At 42.3% G+C, this 20,778-nt stretch overlaps 2 protein-coding genes across 10 annotated transcripts in view; both read left to right on the top strand.

The window, feature by feature from the left end:
- Positions 1-8,240, top strand: part of prkcg (protein kinase C, gamma) — a 31,667-nt gene extending 23,427 nt beyond the window's left edge. For all 8 annotated transcript variants that reach the window (XM_046045852.1, XM_046045854.1, XM_046045853.1 and 5 more), the window contains 8 exons: positions 1,623-1,796; positions 2,121-2,212; positions 2,697-2,759; positions 2,914-3,052; positions 4,107-4,187; positions 4,364-4,471; positions 5,448-5,588; positions 6,345-8,240. In XM_046045852.1, the coding sequence (XP_045901808.1) occupies positions 1,623-1,796; positions 2,121-2,212; positions 2,697-2,759; positions 2,914-3,052; positions 4,107-4,187; positions 4,364-4,471; positions 5,448-5,588; positions 6,345-6,506 (960 nt within the window). In that variant the 3' untranslated portion in view covers positions 6,507-8,240. The remainder of the gene's footprint in view (positions 1-1,622; positions 1,797-2,120; positions 2,213-2,696; positions 2,760-2,913; positions 3,053-4,106; positions 4,188-4,363; positions 4,472-5,447; positions 5,589-6,344) is intronic.
- Positions 8,241-14,906: 6,666 nt separating this feature from the next.
- cacng7b (calcium channel, voltage-dependent, gamma subunit 7b) lies at positions 14,907-20,562 on the top strand. 2 transcript variants are annotated; one of them, XM_046045745.1, is made up of 6 exons: positions 14,907-15,102; positions 15,492-15,578; positions 16,480-16,620; positions 19,242-19,387; positions 20,107-20,338; positions 20,504-20,562. In XM_046045745.1, the coding sequence occupies exons 1-6, from the start codon at positions 14,907-14,909 to the stop codon at positions 20,560-20,562; spliced, it is 861 nt and encodes a 286-aa protein (XP_045901701.1). The 2 variants fall into 2 exon arrangements, with proteins under 2 accessions (XP_045901701.1, XP_045901700.1); XM_046045744.1 differs by having other exon boundaries at positions 20,107-20,562.
- The last annotated feature ends 216 nt before the right edge of the window (positions 20,563-20,778 follow it).

Here is a 20,778-nt window from a genome sequence, read left to right as displayed (position 1 = left end):
CAAGAAAGAAAGAAAAAAAAATCCCTTTCTTACTAATATGCTCATTGTCTCTCCTTCTCCTGCCAAATTATTCCTTTAACCCTTAAGATTCTTTAGTGCTGTCAGCAGTCGTGAGCTCAGGCTGGCTGGCTTCCTATGTGCCACAAAGGCAGTGGGTCCACCTGGAGGTTTTCATTTCAAGGGAGCCTCTGCTCTCTCATTTTCTCTTTAATTCCCCAGTAGATGAGGTATAATGAAGAGAATGGAGTTTTGAGTCCTTCTTCCTCAAATGAAATCCCCCTGTGCTGTTTCATAACTGTCAGAGGAGAGTCTACAGAGGACAGGAGAAATAGACTCCACTTACGTAAGATGTGAGAAGAAAAAAAACGACCCAAGAAAGGAGAGACAGACCCCGGGGCTGCTGAGTGAGGAGAAGTGAGAAAGAGACACATAGGGATAAAGAGAAAGAGGGAAGGATCACTGTGCAGCACAAAGTGACAAAATGACCAAAAGGAAATGGGATAATGAGGGGGAAGAGTACACGTGACTGTGTTAGTAGAATTTTGTAATGTTCAGAAGGGTGATCCATTTTGATGTGAGTTAGTTTGAGAACACGGGGATGAGCAGGAGACACGATATCAGAGAACATCAGGATTTCTCTCAGTGACTGGCAGTTCATCAATAGCACACACACACAGTACACGCACACACAAGCACCTTTGTGTAGTCCCATTGATTTCTGAAAAATGAAACCGTGTAATTTTCTGTACTACTCCCAACTATTTGAAAGTAAAATGAAATCCTCGCCAGTGACCATTAGGGTGGCCAGACAATTTTAAACAGTGTTGTTGTCAGAACTTTGCAGTGCTCTTGACCATATCTTTGCCGTGAAGCACAGTAAAAACCTGGGTCATGTGACTCTCATTGTAGAAAATTACAGCATCATTAAAGCAACCCGCCAGCAGCCAATTTCACAGGAGTGGGAGCTGCGGAATGTGTTTTTAATGTCTGATAAAAACATGAGAGCCGCTGTGCCTTTTCATTTATGACATTAACGTGTCTTGTAATCTTCAGGCATAGAACAGCTTTAATTAAACATTGCTTCAGTTATTTCACCATGTCGGTGTAAATGTGCACATAACTGAACTTGCTCAAGTAATGTGATACATTTTTTCCCTTACACTATTTTACTTTCTTACCAGTATATGCATTTTAATAATAGGCACTGAGTATGACACTTCATTTCATGCACAAAATCTACCAGAAGTTTGCAAATGTGCCTAAAAAGCACGCAATTTTATTAAAACAGCAGAACTCACTTTCTCCCAACTTGAACGGCTTGTCACTCACAACACAATGACCTAAAAAAAAGTACACTACTGGCAGAGGTACAGCACACGCATAATTCTATCTAGAGTTAGAAATGAAGCTTGAGTGAGAGATGCATTCGAGAATTTGAACCAAGGTTGAATTTGAATGCATTGCTAGCATCATTCTCTTCTTTTCGCCATGCCAGACACTTGGTGTAGAGCTGTGTATAAATAAGCATTGTATTTATTTAGTGGCCTCGGCAGTTTAAAGACGTGCAGTAGCTCCTTTAAAATTCTTGGGATTTGTTGTTACAGTAATGTGTGTCTGTACAGGTGCTGCTGGCAGAGGAGCGAGGCAGTGAGCGTCTGTTTGCTGTGAAAGTGTTGAAGAAAGACGTTCTTTTCCAGGACGAGGACACAGAGAGCGCCCTGGTAGAGAGGAGGGTTCTGGCGCTTTCCTCTCGCCCTCACTTCCTCACATCGCTCTACTGTGCCTTCCAGACTGAGGTGTGTATGTGTGTGTGTGTGTGTGTGTGTGTGTGTGTGTGTGTGTGTGTGTGTGTAGGTATATTGGGCCTTAAATGAACCACATCATTTTCATTAAAGTGTCCATAAACCAGCCTGACATTTTGGCTGCCTAGCCCTCAGAGGAGTTGTTTCAGTCCAGGTTGACTGAGAATTTCGGTTAATAAATTAAATAATTAGCTTGCTTTCTTTAACAAGGTCCTTGGTCCTGGAGGAGAGGTTTTAACAGATTGCTTTTTAATTTGGACTAGAGGTGATTATGTACGGAGAGTGTGTGTCCATCTTGCGTCTGTTTTGTTTCTGCAGGACCGCCTGTATTACGTGATGGAATATGTCAACGGAGGAGACCTGATGTTTCACATTCAGATAGTTGGCAAGTTCAAAGAGCCTCATGCAGCGTATGTAGTCAAGAAGTTCCTTCTTTTACCTTTAATCTCAGTCCTCATCAACAGCGTCTCATTTCCTGCCTTTCTTTTATTCTCTGCTCCTTTACATATACACTCATCTCTTCGCTTTATTCATTATACCTGGTGACTCATAAAAAATCATCAACTCAAGTACCAGCCCCCCCCCCCCCCCCCCCCCCCCCCCAGACTTTCTCCTCCCACTTATCTCATCTTGTCTTATACATCTTCCCTCCCCCTGGCTGTTCATCTAATCAATAATCTTTGATATATCATCTAAAACTAATTTTTACCCTGTTGCTCATTTCCAGCTCTCTTTCTTCACTTCTCCGCCTTTCATCTATTTGGTTTCGCTCCCTTTCATCACCCATTAGAGCTCCTTTCCCTCTCTCCTCGCCGAAAACCTTGGCCAGTTTTCTGAAAGATAAAGCAACCAGTAGTGAGTGGCCCCCAACCCCTCCCTTCTCTCTCCCTCCAGGTTTTATGCAGCGGAGATAGCGATCGGCCTCTTCTTCCTCCACAGCAAAGGCATCATATACAGGTAAAGAAGTGGGCTGCTCATCTAACATGGCCTGGTTTGGCTGCAGCACAGATGTGACACAGATTTATCATGTCTTTTGGAGCTAATGACTTTTATAAAGATGCTGTCTATCAAAATGATTCATGCCTGTGTGATCTATCTCTGTCTTTCTCAGGGATCTAAAGCTGGATAATGTGCTGCTTGACAGCGAGGGCCACATAAAGATAGCTGACTTTGGGATGTGCAGGGAGGGCATGTTCGAGGGCGACACCACGCGCACCTTCTGTGGAACCCCCGACTACATCGCCCCTGAGGTACACTGACCCCTGCTCTCACTTTCTGGTCCAAACTACCTTTGGAACTTCCTTCATTTGTTCCCTAGATCCCTCATTTCCCCTCATTTCACCCCTGTCTTCCCCTCTTCAGTTGCTTGACCTGTTTTGCAGTGCTGTGAGACGGCGAGTTGCTTCACTGCAGCTCCTCTCATCTCCTCCGTCCTCTCTGACCTTGTCAGCATTTTTGAATAATTAACTTCACATGATTCAATTAGCAGCAGCAGGGTGTGCTTGTGCTACAAGAACGTTGCATAGAAATTGCGATTGTCCTTCAGAGACCTTGTAATACCAGTTTGGTCTTTCTGTTACTGCAATTGAGAAGTATAACCTAAGGTGATTAACAAAAATCAATGAAAACTAAATGAAGAATGTCAAAAGGATTTCATTGATGACGACGATGCAAATTTCAGCCTGAAAACAGCGGAGGTGGTTTTGCTTGACACCTTTGGAATGAAAACTATCATAACTGTATGTTGTATAACGTTTACCTTGCAAATTGTTTGCGATATGTATGTGTGTGCGTCTGTCATCTGTTAAGTCATCATAAACAAAATAAATTGAGAGAAAGTGTGAAGGAGTGTTTGGTTTGTAGACAGGCAGTAGAGAGATGTGACTGTTGTGCACATCTTTGATATTTTGAAACTTGCTATGGAACCCCTGGGTATTGACTCTCTTATGTAAACACCCATTGATTCTCCTGCATCTGCCATTTGGAAGAGACACAATATATTTCCCCAGGGGCTGGGAATTGTTCCCTTATGCCCCCCCACCCCACCCCACAACAAACAGACACACGTAAACAAATCCAAAGCCATGTGTAGCATTATTTCTGAGCTCATTCATACATTTACCCTCCCTAATGCCATACTCTTTCTCTCTCTCTGCTTTTCACTCTGGCTGTCTCTGATAGCTGCATTTCATCCGAGCAACCGCTACGCTTTCTCTCACTTTCCCTGTCTTCATTTTACATTCTTATCTTTGTGCTGCCATTCTTCCCCTTTATCTCCTTTTCGTTTCTCTCCATCCTTTTCAGATTGTGGCATATCAGCCCTATGATAAAGCAGTAGACTGGTGGTCCTATGGAGTACTGCTGTATGAAATGCTTGCAGGACAGGTAACACTTAATCCTGACAGTAAATCCGTGTGCACAGTCACTCCAGTACTTGTCCTTTGTAATCACTTCAAAAGAATTTCAAAAGAACTTTAATTTCAATATATTTGATTTCAGTTTGCTTGCAGGTCCTAATAGTTACTGTCTTTTTTCCTTCTCTCTCTATCTTTTTCTTCTAGCCACCATTTGATGGTATTGACGAGGAGGAGCTGTTTCAGTCCATCATGGAGCAGAGTGTCTCATACCCAAAAAGTCTCTCTCGTGAAGCTGTTGCTATCTGCAAGGGAGTAAGTCACTATTAATTTTCTTACTCATATAACTGGTTTAGCACAATTGAGATAAATGCCAATTATATTGCATTTTACATCATATTACATTTCTAACATATATTTAAATATATGAGATATAATATAATATAATAAAATTGAACGAAGCTTAGCCATGCACATTGTTGACTACTTAAAGTAATAGTTCAACATTTTAGGAAATCCACTTATTTGCTTTCTTGCAGAGAGTTGGATGAGAAGATTGATACCACTCTCATATTTGTCTGTTGAATATGATGCTAGAGCCAGCGGCCATTAGCTTAGCCTAGCATAAAGGCTTTAAACAGGGGGAAATAGCTAGCCTGACTCTGTCTGAAGAACAAAATCCTCCTGCCAGAACCTCTGACGATTATTAATTAACACTTTATATCTTGGTTGTTTAACTACTGCAACTTCTGCTTGCGGATGGGCTCAGTGACTTCCTTAAGTCTTGTTGCCAAAATATATTCCCCCACATAAATCCCCTTAAAACTACAAATTGTGATTTTTACACTTGTATGTAATGTGTTAATTTTTTAGCTTTATTACCTTTTTTGTTTCCTTTGGACAGAGCCAGGCCAGCTGTTTCCCCCTGTTTCAAGTCTTTATGCTAAGCTAAGCTAACATGCTGCTGGTTCATACTTAGCATAGAGATGTGAGAATGGTATCCATCTTCTCACATTTTGTTCACAAGAAAGTGAATACATGTACTTTTTGAACTATACCTTCAAAACTCACACTCAATATATACGCATAAGTACATCAGAAAAATAAAATTTAATTACTTATAGTATTTAATTTTAAATCCATTCATATTCAATTATATTTAAATATACACCTAAGCTTACCATGTACATTGTAGAACAAACAGAAATCATTCACCTTTATCCTATGATTACCATAATATTTTTCTAATCTTTTCCCAATTTTCCCCTACTTTTTCTCAATTTTCCCGCAGTTCCTGACGAAGCACCCGGCCAAGCGTCTGGGTGGAGGAGAGGATGCAGAAAGAGAGATCAGGGAGCATCCGTTCTTCCGCTGGCTTGATTGGGACCGTCTGGAGAGACTGGAGATCCAGGCGCCCTTCAAACCCAGAACTGTCAGTTGAACAGATGGACTACAGACTCTGCAGACTTGCTACTATCTTTCTTTCTTTCTTTCTTTCTTTCTGTCTTGCTTTTCTTGTCACTCTCCTCCCCCTCTCTTCCTTTCTCTTTCTGTCTGTCTCTCAGAGGACACTTTTAGGGAAATGAAGCTATCACTTTCTTCCATCTGTCTCCTCTCTCTCAAACTCCCACGCTTTCCCTCATTTCCTTGCATGCTTCCTCTCTCAGCTGTCCACACTGTGTTGGCCATTTCATCCCCCTTCTTTTCTCTGTTCAAATGGCCCTCTTTTCTCTTTTTCATCGCCTCTGCTGGTTCCTAGAGATGGGCTGCCTGGGAACAGATAGTCCAGTCATAACAGACAGGACCTTCTGACATTGGGGTCCTGCCTACTCCTCCCATATGCAAATGTATGTCATCATTAGCCTGCCACATGCCGGTTTGCGGCCCCTCTGGCCAATGGTGAGGTGTGCCTTGAGTGAGCTGAGTATGCTCAGGGGTTAAAGGCCAGGCCCATTAGTTAAATGAGATTCATATCATCTAACAGAAAGGTTGTCATACGCTGTTAAGGAGCAGGAAAAAAAACATGAGGAGCTTTCGTCCTGCAGTAGGTGTGGTAGAGAGCTCTCTAGAGAGAAAAGGAGGGTGTGGGTGAGAAAAAGTGATGCAGAGGAGGACGATGATGTACAATCAGCATCAAACACAAATGTGTGAATATGCGTGCTAATCTTCTCTTCTTCTTCTACATTAGGGTGGGAAAAAAGGTGAAAATTTCGACAAGTTCTTCACAGCGGCTCCATCAGCGCTCACTCCCTCTGACCCGGATATACTAGCGGCTATGAACCAGGAAGACTTCCTGGGCTTCTCCTTCCTAAACCCAGACTTTGCCCCCTCGCCTCTGACTGCTGTTTGAAAATGACTTCCAAACCTGCTCCAAACAGTGCACCCAAATTAGCCTCCTTAATAGTTGTTTTATAACAAAGAATTTGAACATGAGAACTAGCAGTATTAAAGACACCTCTCATAATCAAATTCTGACGTTTACATGAAAATGCCAAGACACCTTTATATTCATGCACTCTCTTTGATGTATGTACTTTATCTTGATAGTCACAGAATATGTTGCAGCGATACAAACAAAGCCGGTATTCTACTGTAGATTTCCATCTTAGAGTTTTTTGTAAGACATTCCGTAACTTGACATAAGAGTAATGAACCAGATAAATGAATCTCTTTGCATGCAATGTTTTTAGAATGAATTGCTTTGACACACTAGCTTAGATTATCCAAGAAAATATACCTGGATAACTTTACAATCAGTTTATTTAAAACTTTTTCCATTACTTTGATTAGAATCTTCTTGTGTTGTGAGAAGTGGTATCTTACGAAACAATTACATTTCCAAGTCAGGGTTTTTTTCATAGAGCTATACAGGCCACATAGACAAAGAAGTCTCTTTGACATTTTGCAGTTCATACAGATGAATAAAAATGTTTCTTGCAGATATATTCCAGTGGAACATTGCGTTTATACACAGTAAAGTAATTCAGCATCAGAAGCACTGTAATGTGTCTTTCTAAATATTTATCTCACTCTGAGTGTGTGACTATGACGCAAACAGTGCCAGTAGCCTTTTTTTCTATTAGACTGGAATCCTGTGGAAGAGGCTAGACCTCTCAGTGTAACGTCACGCAAGTGACCTCAGATGACCCACGGAGATGCTGAAACAATGCAGCGGGCGCAGTTAATGTGACAGTTAATGTAGGTTACAGTGCTGCCCTGCAGCTCATGCCCACTCTGCCTGATTCTATTATCACTGGTAGGAAGTCCTCACATTACTGCCGCAGTTTAGGCTGCATCATTTCTTTTTATTCACACGTGATTCTTTTCTCTTTAATTCTTGGACAAGCTGACAAGGAATTAGGCCTAACCACAAAATACAGTATACTGCTCCTTAATGACCTCCTACAACTGCAATGAAATATGCTTTTGTAGTCTTATAAAATATGCCTTTTAATGATGTTTTCTCCAGCTGAAGCGAAAAGCTTATACAGGGACACGTACTTATTATTATTTTTGTGGTGTATACCATAAAGCTTATTGCTGTGTAATGACGCAATCACAGCATTGATTAGGCGTAATTAAAAGTGAGGCTCACTGAGACTGTTCAATACATGGAAAGATAATAGCAGAGCTGTCATTAAACATTATCTGAGCAGGGTAGGTGGCTGCAAACATACAGTTTAATAATCACATTTCAGTGTTCTTATCTCATAAACCAGCTGGTTCACACAGGAAGCAGTTTGATTTTTGCTTAAAACATCTTTATGATTTTTTATGTTTATAATCTGTGTCAGCAAAATGATAATTGTTACCATTTCTCATCCAGAGGAGCAAAATCGTGCAGATTTGCTTTAACTGCGTGTGTAGTAGTGTGTGTAATAGTGGCCAACTGTGAAAGGTCAGAGCAGTTCATCTTATTGCCTTTGCTCAGTTTGAGTGAAAGTCAAATGTCACAATACACAGTTCTTCAACACCATAGCTGATACAATCAATAACAGATAATACAATAGATGATTTATGTATCTGTTGAGTTAACATCTGTTTTCATGTGCTGGAAAAAGAACATCCAAATAAACTTACTGAAAAAAAAAAATCATGAAACGAGAACTGTTTCATTCTGTTTTGGGTTTTTTTGTGCGAAGCCGCTGAGAAACAAACATACACAGCCTCTCGCTTTGTCTTCACACGCCTCTCTGTCACGCTCACTCCTTCTCCATCACGTTCACACATACTCACTCACTCAAAAGTGCAATCTCAAGCATGTGTATACACTCACACACACTCTTACACACACAGAAGATGCTGACCCCTGTATTTACTGTGGTGCTGTAGTTGTCGAACCAACAAAACCACCACTCAGGCATCTCAATTTCACTCCAACCTCCTCTTCTGAAGATGCCTCACCCTCCTCTTCAGCCCTGCTCACCTTGACCCCCTCCCTCCCCACTCCATCCCCTCCAGCATCATAATGGGACTAATATCCCCATAGAGATCACAGTTATAACAAGTTGACCTTCACATTAAAATCTCATCAACTTCCCATTTCACTCTCTACCTCCCTCTCTTCTTCTCTGCCCTTCATCTCTTCTTCTTCTGTCTTTTCTGTCAGTGCTGCCCTGTAAATGCTTTACTGTGTCATTCTATATAAATCATATTGTCAGAATTTACTGTTGTTGCGATTATCGCTCTGATGTGCCCCGACACTGCTGTCCGTTGATATGTGTATCTTGTCTTGTCTTGGCCTCTGTGTCAATATTATGATTTGTTTTACACTCAGTTTATATTCTCTATTGACGGAGTTCAGGCAGTGAAAGTGTGAGAGAGATGAGATGGAGGGGAATCCTACCTGAGCTACGTTTTCTCATATTTTTCTGGACAGATTTCAACAGATTCAGTTGTTTATTTTCAAAAGATTTCATCCCAATTTTGAAGATAAAACACAGCCTGATGTTCTTTGTGTTGTTATAATTCTAAATGAAATGCAAATAATCATGTCAAGAAATGTGGCTTTTATGTTTCATATTGACTCCTGTGATGACAAACTTAAAGTAGCACAGGCAGATGAGACTCTTTTACAGTCTGTGATGTGTTTTTAACCTACAGCACTGTACTGAGGGGTTTTTGTATGGTATTTTAAAGAAAATTAAATATCTGATGCCACTTTTCTGAAACTGCCACTGTGTTTTTTTACATGATGTACAGCTGATGTTGCCTGTCGACTGCCTGATTTGAAACTCCTCACCACAACCTTTACTCCAACCTTGACAGTATCTGCCTTTGTGTAACTGAACCTGGAGCACTCTCTGGTCGGAGTTGTGCGTGCAGTCCATCATTCACTGTCACTGTGACATAATACCATCCCTCTTCTTCACTGCTGCCTCCTCTACCTCTATCTCTCTTCTCTTTCTATCTCGCCTCGATCTCTCATTCCCACCCGTCCTCCTCCCTCTCTCTCCCTTTCTCTCGCTCATGCCCTGAGGTCAGAGTGTGCTGTAGACTATTGATATCGTTACTAAAAATAAAGGATTACTCCACCAGCCAGCTAAAAATAGACCAAGGGACATGGACCACAGGAGACAAAGGAGGAGGGGACAAGAGGAAGAGGAGGAGAGGGATGAAGTGAGAAAGAAAGAGAGAGAGGTTACTAGCTGTGCCAATTTACTGGTACTTATCTGCACTTTAAGTGTCTAAACAATCTTGAATGAACTATAGCTACTTGGAGAGGTGATCTTATACTTGATTCTTTACTGTAAATACTGTAAATCTGTGTAATGCATTGCCTCCACACTTCAAATCAAACTCATTGTCTCATCTTTCTACCTCTCTTGACTTTTTTGTTTTTATTTTGCTTTACTGGCGTAATTATAATTAGGTACAGTGTTGCCAAAGCAAGTTGTAAGCTTAGGAGGTTCACAATTAAAATAATTTAAACATGTAAGAAAAGAGACAAGGAATCAATCAAACTTTACACAGCACCGTATCAGTGTAAGTTAGGAAGACAGTACTAATGAAAACAGTTTTCATACTCTCAACAGTTTGAGACTCATAGACACACAATAAAAATTACTCACTCTAACTCTAACTCACTCTTTCACTCACTCACTCACTATCTCACTCTCTTTCTCAATTTGAATTTCGCTTTATTAGCATAAATGTCAAGACAACAGTACTGCCAAAGCTTCAAGGAAAGCTTTCTTTTTCACTCACACACTCACTCTCTCACTCTTTAACTCACAATCCCTCTCTCTCTCACACACACACACTCCCTCACTCACTCACTCGTTCTGTCTCTCAATTCAATTCAATTCAATTCAAAATAGCTTTATTGGCATGAATGTGTAACAACAATATTTCCAAAGCATCATACAAAGCATCTCTCTCTCTCACTCACCCACAATCTCTCGCTCTCTCACTCACTAAAACTCACACTCACTCTCTAATTCACTCTCTCTCACTCACTCGCTATCTCTCGCTCTCTCACTCACTCTCTCTCGCGCGCGCGCGCACGCTCTGTACAGCGCTTCTCCCTCCTGCTCCCTCTATGTCTCTTTTGTAGCCAAAGTAGCTTGCTGAACCAATCCACCGCAGTGCCTGGGACAGATTGAGTGAAAGAGAGAGTGAGGGGTTTAGAGGATGGGTAAGGGGACTTAAGGGAAAACACACAGGAGAGAGAGGGGGAGAGAGAAGGGGAGAGAGAGAGAGAAAGAGAGAGAGGGAGACCAAAATCCACCAAGCCTCCCTGCTGTGAGCTTTCTTGGCTACTGACGTGTGCGCACGACTCTCGTGGCAGGGTGAGTATTTTCCCCTTTTAAATAACTACAGTTGTGTGCTCCTTGGCAGTAATTTTGACAATGACGCCCTTTCAACCTGACTCAGTCATTTTAAAATCTGTGTGTAAGTGTGTGTGACGGCAGCTGCGAAAAGAGCAGCATTCATAACGTGTGCTCATGTCTGTTTAGCGTAAAGACAACCGCTAATCTTGAGGGAGAGAGAGAGCGCTCAGAAAACGTCACAGTTTAATGTTACCTGAGAGTCGAGGCTTTCGCTTCTTTTCCATTTCATCCCTTTTTTGTGTGTGGCATGTGAGTGGCTCACATGTTCTCTGCTCTGTTTATCGTCTCCAAACTCCGCGTGTGAGTGTGTGTGACAGTAAGGGGGGTGGGGGGAGGCTAAACAATCCGATGCGCACATCACTTAGTCAGTACTGTACTGACATGGATCCCGTGTTTCACGCATGTAGTTTACAAGAAATATGAACTGAATGTTTCACTATCTGCTCGGCTCTGTGAAAATGATGCGTTAATGATGGGTGTGTGTGTGTGTGTGTGTGTGTGTGTGTGTGACTGCGCAGCTGAAATGCTTTGACAAATCATGACAAAACCCACCCACTGAGTCACGATATCCACGTTTACTCGTTATGAAGTCATTTTATTTTCCACTGTGTGATTTCATCGTCGTCTCAGGCAGATTTTGAGACGCTGCACAGTCAAGGTTGGTTAGTTTAGCACAGGTGTAGGCGCATCCCCCCCGTGCGCGTCCATGTTGGGTACTCCTTCCATTTTTTGGGCCAAGGTCTTTCCTAGTGTTAACCTATATCTGTTTCATATAGGCATGCTGTTCCTGCCTTAAATACTTTCTCCGAACATACTTTCATCCTCCTCTCTCCTCTCTCAGTTCTCTGTTCTAGCTGCTTGATGTTTTCTCCACATCCTCTCCTCTTATCCATCACTCCCTCTTTCTCTTGGTGTCTGTCTTTCCTGTGGGGCTTAGAGGTGATGTCAGTCTGTAGATTGTGACAGATTAGAGAGAATTAAACCTTTTGTCCCCCTTGTGGTGCCCATCTAACCAATTCAATTGGCTTACTTTAAGGGTGAGGGAGCTGAGGGGCCTGTCTCAGAGCGCTGAAATGGGATAGTTATCACAAATCCAACAGGCAATCGGAAGTTTTTCACTCAATCTCAATCCCAAATCCACAATGGCTTTTTCTCCAAAAGCTGCAACAGCTCTTGAGAGGGTTTTGATGGCTGATGTGAACACAATACACACGTAGCAAATGAATTTGTGCCCCTCATTTGTGTCCAAATCCATTCTAAACCAGCAGGATGTGTTTCATCTTGTCAGATGCGGTTTTGTGTTCTGTATGAGTGAGATGTGGGTGCTGTCCGTGGTGCTGAACAAGTCTGGAAGAGCCACTCGGGCACAACCACTCATTTCTGTTGTGTTGCAACTCCAGTTGATTCACACTCCTTCCTGACCACTTTGACACATCCTCCATCTGCTGGAAGGTGTGATTGTTCATTCCTGAACCCCACCACCCCACCCCAGTCAGTGAGTTGTTTTTTGATTTTACAGAGACTACCTGAAACTCTCTATCACGCTCTCTCAAACTCTTGTCATCCAGCCCCAATGTCACCAGCAGCAACAGCCACTTAGGTATGATTCAAAATCCAGTCATAATCTCTGATTAAAGAGGAAAAAAGAAGGAAAATTCAAGATCGAACCGACGTGAAACTTTTTCATATTCATACAAATCGCCATTTGTGACAATTTGTATCCTGCAATTTGTAAATCTTGTAACTTTTGTTTGTCCGACCAGATTTTCACTGGCTGGTAGTACTTCTTCTCTGATATATCTTTATGTCCCAGTTGTAACTCACTCTGTGCTCCCTGTGCTTCTTTTAGCCTTAAAATGCCCGGACTTGTCATTTCTCAGAGGGATTTCTCAGATGTGTACCCTTTACCACCAGCCAGCTCTGTTCTTACACATACGCCTCGTTCAACAAAAGAATCTCTATTCATCCCAGGGTACGCATAGAAACTGAAGTAACGTCTTTAGTGGTCACGTCTCACACCATAGCTGTCCAGATAAAATGAGGCCAAACTTAATCTTTAAGAGTTTATTCCCCAATAGAATTACTGTATCTATTATAACTCTGCTCTTAAAAGACTCAAAGGTTTGTCAGAAAAAGAAAGAAGACCGGAATAGAAATAAAGTGATTCTCATGTTTTAGTTATTAAATTGACATTCATTTTTCTGTTGACAAAGGCATTTTAAATGCCTGATAATTTATCAATGTTCACTTAATTAGTTACCAAAAACATGATATATTTTACTATAGTCACTCCAGAAGAAACTGACATTGTACACAAGTTCAGCATCTGTTAGACTAAGTGTTAGATGTGAATAATGTGCCTTTGAATAATTGGCCTGGAGGGTTTACATAGAATGATCTGATCAGCCGCAGCATTGTGAATATTTTATTAATGACAGTAAAACAGGCAGGCCACAAATATTCAAATAACAGCTCAGCACAACCGAGAGGAGGAAAAAGCTCAAACACGCATCTTTTCAAACCTGAAGCAGCTGTGTTACATCAGCAGAAGAACATGCCTGTGTTCACTCCTGTCAGCCACCGTAAGAACAAGAGGGTGTAGCTTGAGTAGTTATATGATCGCCCAAACCAGACAAGTGAGGAGCGAAAAACATTTCCTGCTACAACAAACATCAGTTACTTTGTGACAGTGAGGGTCAGACTTTGGTGTAAAAGCTCCATGCTGCCTCTTGTCCACAGTTCAGGCTGTAAACAGCACAATATGTTTAATGATGTTGGAAACGTTTTCTAGCCACTCACTGGGCCACTATTGCAGTTTTGAATGGCTGAGGATTGAATGTCAGTGTGTGTTTACACCTTGTTGGAGAGCGGGCGCATTGCTTCATGGCCATAATTGGGCTCTTTGAGCTTTTTTGAGCCCGATACAATGTGATATTCAGAGCAGACGTGCACCCACAAAATAATTTGCAGCCACTGCGAGATGCTATCATCATAGGCAAAGCTCCTGCTGAAAGAATGAAAGGTGGTCCTATAGTTCCAGCTAGCAATGCCTAATTAAATGACCACCAGGTGTATAAACCTGGGTAAGCTGATAAAACAAAACAAATTAAAACATAGCATAAAACTCTAGTGTATATACCATATATGGAAAACCATGTAAATTAGCATAAAACAGTAAGTCCATTATACTCAGATACAAACACAACACTTGAAAATAATCAAGCACAAGTGAAGCTAACCTTTTATAAAGGAAAATATGAGGTGGAATGACAGGTAAGCTGTACTAAATGAGGGTGATTACAGTAAACAGCAACCCCCGCTCCGTGTTTTCCATTGCATTGGTTCTCCATTATTTGTCAAGTTGATGATACTGAACAGCGGCCCAAATTAAGCAGAGGCTAGTGGCTGAACAATCACACACACACGTGCATGAAAACTCACAAATGCAAACAGGCAGCAGCTCAAAGGATATGCAGTGAATTCTTTCCCTGGTGAACCAGAACTAAGTCACAGAAAGACAATGTCTGAGTCACGTAGGACCTCTCCTCCCTTTCCTGATCTGTGTGTGCATGTGTGGTGTGTCTCTTCAATCTATCCCTCAGTTTTTTAAATGCTTGTTTGACTTGAGGTTTACCGTGAAGTCATCATCTGTTGCAATGGCTCCTCTCTGACTTAACAGGATTGGTCGCCACCGGATGTATCACTATCACATCTTTAGCAATAACAAGGCGTGACATGAAGACAGCCAGTAGCTGTTTGCGTGTGTGTGCATCACATGTCTGTCTGTGTTTCCTCGCCCTTAATGACCTCCCTTCACGACCCCTTGCAAATGTCCCTACATTTATGTCTCCCTGCAGTTTTTATGTGTAATTCCCCTTCTTTTCTAACACTCTTAACTCCCTGGTTTCGCCCTCCAGATGAGTTCGTGCAGCAGCCGTGCGTTGACCATCCTGTCCACAGTGTTTGGAGCCTGCGGGCTGCTGCTGGTGGGGGTGGCCGTGTCTACAGACTACTGGCTGATCATGGTGGAGGGCATCATCCTACAGCAGAACCAGAGCATGGAGGTGAAGATGGCGCTGCATTCAGGCCTCTGGAGAGTTTGCTTCGTGGCTGGTAGGAAGCTACAACAACATTCACATTCAAAAAATTAAAGGACAACTGTAGAAGACAGATACACATGCACATTTCTGACACACACACACCAAACAATGCCGCTGCATGTGTCTGCATGTGTCCACATCATCACAGTGACAAATACACAGAAATGGATAGAATAAACCAGCTGAGTGAGAGAGCAGCAAGGGAAAAAAGAAAGAGAAAGCGAGCTTCTGGCCTCTAGAATCATAGCTGTCACAAAACATGATTGTTACCTGTGAGCAGGACTGAACAGACCCACATGCTTTTTTTTGGTTTGGTTTTGTTTCGTCATGCATCATTGATTTTGATCCTAAAAGCAAACCCCAGTATCCCCCCCGTGTGTCTGTGTCTGTGTTTCCTCTCAGGAGCAGAAAACGGGAGATGTGTTGCGTCAGAGTACTTCACTGAACCCGATATAGAGATCACCACCGAAAACACTGCAAATATTCTCAGTAAGTAAAACATATAACAGCACATTATCTACTATATGTGAGTCTGCATTTGTGAGTAACTGCAGAGAGCCCCTGCTGATTGATTTGGGTGCTGAAAATTGAACATAATATTAGAGCTGCTACTATTAGCTAATGAACAGTAAAATTAATTATATAAATAAATATAATATAAATAATAAGCACCTATTTTGACAATCAGTTAATCATTTAGACTGGTGACCTGACCAGGGTGTACACAGGATAAGCGGTTGATGATGGATGGATGGATTAATCATTTAGAGTCCTTTTTGAAAAAACATTGCCAAAATTTTCTTTAATGTGAGGATGTTTTCATTTTTTTTTACATCACAGTAAACTGAATGTCTTTAGGTTTTGGACTGTGTGTTGGACAAAACAAGATATCTGAATATGTCACCTTGGTCTCTGGGAAACTCTAATGGACTCTGATGTTTTATGGACTAAACCTTTAATCGAATAAATAATTGTCAGATTAATCGATAATTAAAAGCATGGTTAGCTGCAGCAGCCCTTTGTACACTTGTTCTTTAACAGTAATCAGAAAAAACTACATTGAAGTGATTTAGAAGAGCCAGATCGTCCTCATAAACAAAGATATGTCTAAAAATAAATTAAAATGTCTATGTCAATATTTCAAAACCAATTCTACTATTCTACTAAAAATAATGCCATGTAAGAAAAGAATGCTGTTTGCCATCTCCCTGTTTTGGTGGTAGACATTACCCCCAGGCATCTCCACATAGCTGAGCATACTTTCTATCATAGACTTTACTGCCTCTGATGTATTAACTAAGGCTTTTTAAGCTCCAGAGACGTTATCATTCACCTTTCTCAGCAGTTTAAAGACTGCTGTGTTTAACACTGTGAACTCTCCTCCCTACAGAGATGGTGCGGACAGCCACACCCTTCCCGATGGTGTCGCTGCTCTTTGTCTTCACGGCCTTTGTCATCAGTAACATTGGACACATCCGGCCTCAGCGCACCATCCTGGCCTTTGTGTCCGGCATCTTCTTCATCCTGTCAGGTGGGACCCATTGCTCATGTCCCACTGTCACACTGTGATTGATTGCAGTAGCCCGGTGTGTCCTCTGTCACACATGGAGACACTCCATCAAGGCTATTTTTAGTGTATGATGCAGGTGTGAAGGCTGTCATCAGAAAAGGTGACTGGATCAGGTTTAAAGACTCCTGCAGGGGGAGAGTTTTCTCTTTTGACTTTGCATTACTTTGGAATTAAACAGGCTTTATGTGATTCTTTCTTTGTATTTATATGATGTACACCTGTAAAAATACATGCAATATATTCCCACAGTAACAAAAGCAGGTGTTTCAGCTTGGTTTTCTGCATCAGTGTAGTTAACCTTCTTGAACAGCAGGTGGCAGTAATGCTCCCATTTATTGCCCTCAGTGTGTGTAGTAAAGACAGTCAGGAGCCAAATTGGAGCTCCTGTTCTCTGAAGGCTGTTTCACTTGATGTGTTTGAGAAAGAAGCAGCGCTGCAGAGCTCAGAGGAGCATCAAACAGAGTCTGCCGCGACAGCGCCAACTTGCCGTAGCAGGGACTTGCTGATAAAGGGTAGAGCAAAATAATAGGTGTTATGTAATGGGGTTATGTAATGTTTATAGCCTGTGCTGGAAGTATCGCAGTGTTTTACTTTATGAGGTATTTTGATAATAGGGTGACAACAAGGGGCAAGTGTATCAAATTGCTTTTCAGCGGTTAGATATTCTGCTGCACTAACCCCCTCTCTCTCTCAACATTGCCTTCCTGTCTTGCCCTCCCTACTCACACCCCTCCTCCCTCTGCCTCCCCCGTCTCTTCTTCACCCAGCCTCTCAGTTTTCTTTGCTTTCTCTATTTCTCCCCCCTCTCAGTCCTTCCTCTCTTTTCCTAGACTCTCCTTCATTCAGAGTATATTCTTTCAGTAGGCTGAGTCACTGTGGATGTGGTGGTTTTTGTGGTCCGCTGAGTGATAAGAGCTCATTCTGCTGGCATGACTGACACGGTGTTCTAGTAAATATTGCAGTTTGGGTCGGTCATGTTCTGGTTGATATTACAGGATTCACAGCAGCAGCATGCAGCCACAGCTGCTCAAGGATGACTAGAGGATGATATTGCTCTCGTACCCCGTCTCTCTCTCACACTTTTTGTTTCTCCCTTAGACACACCACAGACATCTTGCATATGCACGTGACACACGATTTACCTCTAGTTTTCCTCCCTTTTGTCTCATACACGCACACTTTCTTTTCCTCCACCTGCTCTTAGTGTTCCTTTGCATGCTGGTGTTACTTATTGAGATAAAGATGTACTTCCACTGCATGACTGACAGCAGCATGGTTTCTGCATTTTCCACATTTTTCAGTTTTAAAATCGCCAGCACAACCACTTAAGCCGTTTACGTGTAGGATACAGCCGCTCGACAGCCCTGTGGTACATTTGAATGTTGCAGTGAAAGCTAAAAATACTCATATTTGCTGCTTACGGCAAGCGGCTTTCTTTGAATATTGATTCTTCAATGTTGGCCATATGTTGTATCTCATGCATTTAACATGTCTAATGCAGGGTGAGTGTTCTTGGAGGAAAGGGGCGTTTAAATGTTGTATGTGTTGCTTCTGGGTGAAAAGAGGCATTCTTTCACCCAGAAAGCCAATTCTGGTTTTCCATTTGATGATAATTCTGAGTCCTTTAACACGCTAAAGTTTACAGTTCATGCTTCTTACTAAATGGTCTGTTTCGAGCCACTGGCACATTTTAACCTCCTTCACATCTTTATCTCTCTCTCTTTTTTAAACCATATCTTAATTGTGATTTTCAAGAAGAACCTAATTAGAAATGTGCAAGCTCACACAGTAATCAAAATGTGACATTACAATATGATAATTAAATTAAAAGCTACTTTGCTCTTGGGATAAGTGAAGGAAGAAAATAGTTTAGTTTTAATGGATATCTGCAGGCAACCCTGTCTCCTAGAAATTACATAAACATATACTACAAATTTCAAACAGCAAATATGCTTTGAGAGGAAACAGCAAATATGCCACTGAATTATGTTATTAATCACCATAATGAGAAAAGGTTTTAATGAATGTTTTATGATCCAATCCGCATCTGACTGCAGAATGTTGTCTACTTAAATAAATGGATTTGGGGTTTGAAATCAGTGTGCAGGTGTTACTCTTTTCTTCATAGACGATACCTGCCAGGTCAAAAAATGTTCATTCAGAACGTCAACTTAACCTTAACTGACTTTTTTTGTCAGTTTAAAAAACTTATGGTTATGGTTAAGGTTCAGGAAAGATCATGCCTTGGTTAAACATAGTGACTTAAAACACAAGACAGGACAAGTTCACTTTATTAACAAGTAACCATAACCACGATCTGTCTGAGCTGTGTAACATAATGACTCTCTCTCTCTCTGGTCTCCCTCCCGTCTCTTTATTAATGTTAGCATTTTGGTGGCTAATTGCTTGGCGTGGTCACTCCACATCCCATCACTCTCTCTCTCTGTCTCTGTCTCTTAAACCCTCACCACACTGGTGCAGCTGTCTGGATTGCTATTTAATGACCTCCTCGCGCTCTCTCTCTTGTATCAGACACTCTTTCCCTCTCTTACTCACTGTCATTGTTAATGTGATGTGTGCAGGCCTCAGTCTGGTGGTGGGCCTGGTGCTCTACATCTCCAGTATTAATGATGAGGTGATGAACCGGCCTAGGGAGCCCGAGCAGTTCTTCAACTACCACTATGGCTGGTCCTTCGCCTTCGCTGCCTCTTCCTTCTTACTCAAAGAGGTCAGTCTGGCCTTTCTCCCTCCCTCTCTCTCTCCCTCTCTCTCTCCCTCTCTCTCCCTATCTCTCTCTCTCTGTAAGTTATAAAAAAATGTGAAAGAGAATGGGAGAATGAGTGCATGTGTGTATGTTCGTAGAGTACTGCATGGCGAGTGTGCAAGCAGGTAAGATGATGGCTATATAATGGGAGGTATCAGTGCTTATGATGCAGAACTGCAGGGTTTGTGTGTGTGTGTGTGTGTGTGTGTGTACGTGTGTTTGTGTGTGTCCGTGTGTGCATCCATGCATGGTGCATTTTCACATGAATCCTCTGCTCACCCCCACCGCCACCCCTCCGCCCCCTCTGCCTCTTTGCCATCATCAGCAGCAACACTGCTCTTAATGTGCTGCAGTTGACAGTTCAGTGTGAACTAACCTCCTCCCCTCCTCTAACCTCTCCTTATCTCCTTCTTTGCCTTCCCTTCCCTTTCAGTCTCTCTTATATGAGCTTAAAAGAACGCCATCTTTCTAAATCCTTATTAATCAAAAGCACATGCTTCCACCTCTCCACCTCCACCTTTAAATCTCCCCAACATCACTTGTTACTATTTCTATGAAAATGTATTTGTCTCTGAACTCAAATTATTTACGTAACTGAGTCCCTCTCTCCCTGTCGCATCTTATCTCCCCCACATCTCTTCCTGCTCTTTCTTCATGCTTCCTCTTCTCACTTACTGTCTCAGGGGGCCGGGGTAATGTCAGTCTATCTGTTTATGAAGCGCTACGCAGAGGAAGAGATGTACCGCCCCCACCCTGCACTCTACCGCCCCCGCCTGTCCGAGAGCAGTGACTACAGTGGCCAGTACCTCCACCCAGAATCCTCCTGGCCTCCGCCAAAGCGAGGCCGTAGTGTCTCCATAGCCTCCAGTGACATCTCCATTCAGCTCAACCAGGCACCCCCAGCGCCGCCCAAAAGCAACCCCCAAAAGGGCGGCCAGGGCAGCCCGCCTTCTGGGTCTTCTTACACAGGGAGCTACCAAATGCCCCCGCAGTCTGCTGGTTACCCCTCCACGCACACCCTGCCCAGGTCGCACTCCTCACATCCCCAAGGCCAGGCTCTTCCCATGGCCATGCCGCCATCGCCTGTACCTCCACCTCACTATCACACACACATGCACATGAGTGCCTCCCCATGTTAGGAAGAGGGAGGGAAGGAGAGACACTGACTCTTAATAATCATGTATACAATACATTTAGATGATGGATGAGAGTAAATGCTGAGCTTGGAGCACAGATCGTGTGAGAAGAAGTGGAGGAAGAGGTGATCAAACATAAAAAGATGTAGCTTTGGAACAATATGAACCAAGGGCAAAGGTGGCTTTGGAGATTTTACAGAAACTTTGACGGACAGAGAA

This window comes from Micropterus dolomieu, linkage group LG03 (assembly GCF_021292245.1).
Source record: "Micropterus dolomieu isolate WLL.071019.BEF.003 ecotype Adirondacks linkage group LG03, ASM2129224v1, whole genome shotgun sequence".
Lineage (NCBI taxonomy): Eukaryota > Metazoa > Chordata > Actinopteri > Centrarchiformes > Centrarchidae > Micropterus > Micropterus dolomieu.
This window is presented reverse-complemented; position numbering and strand designations above follow the sequence as displayed.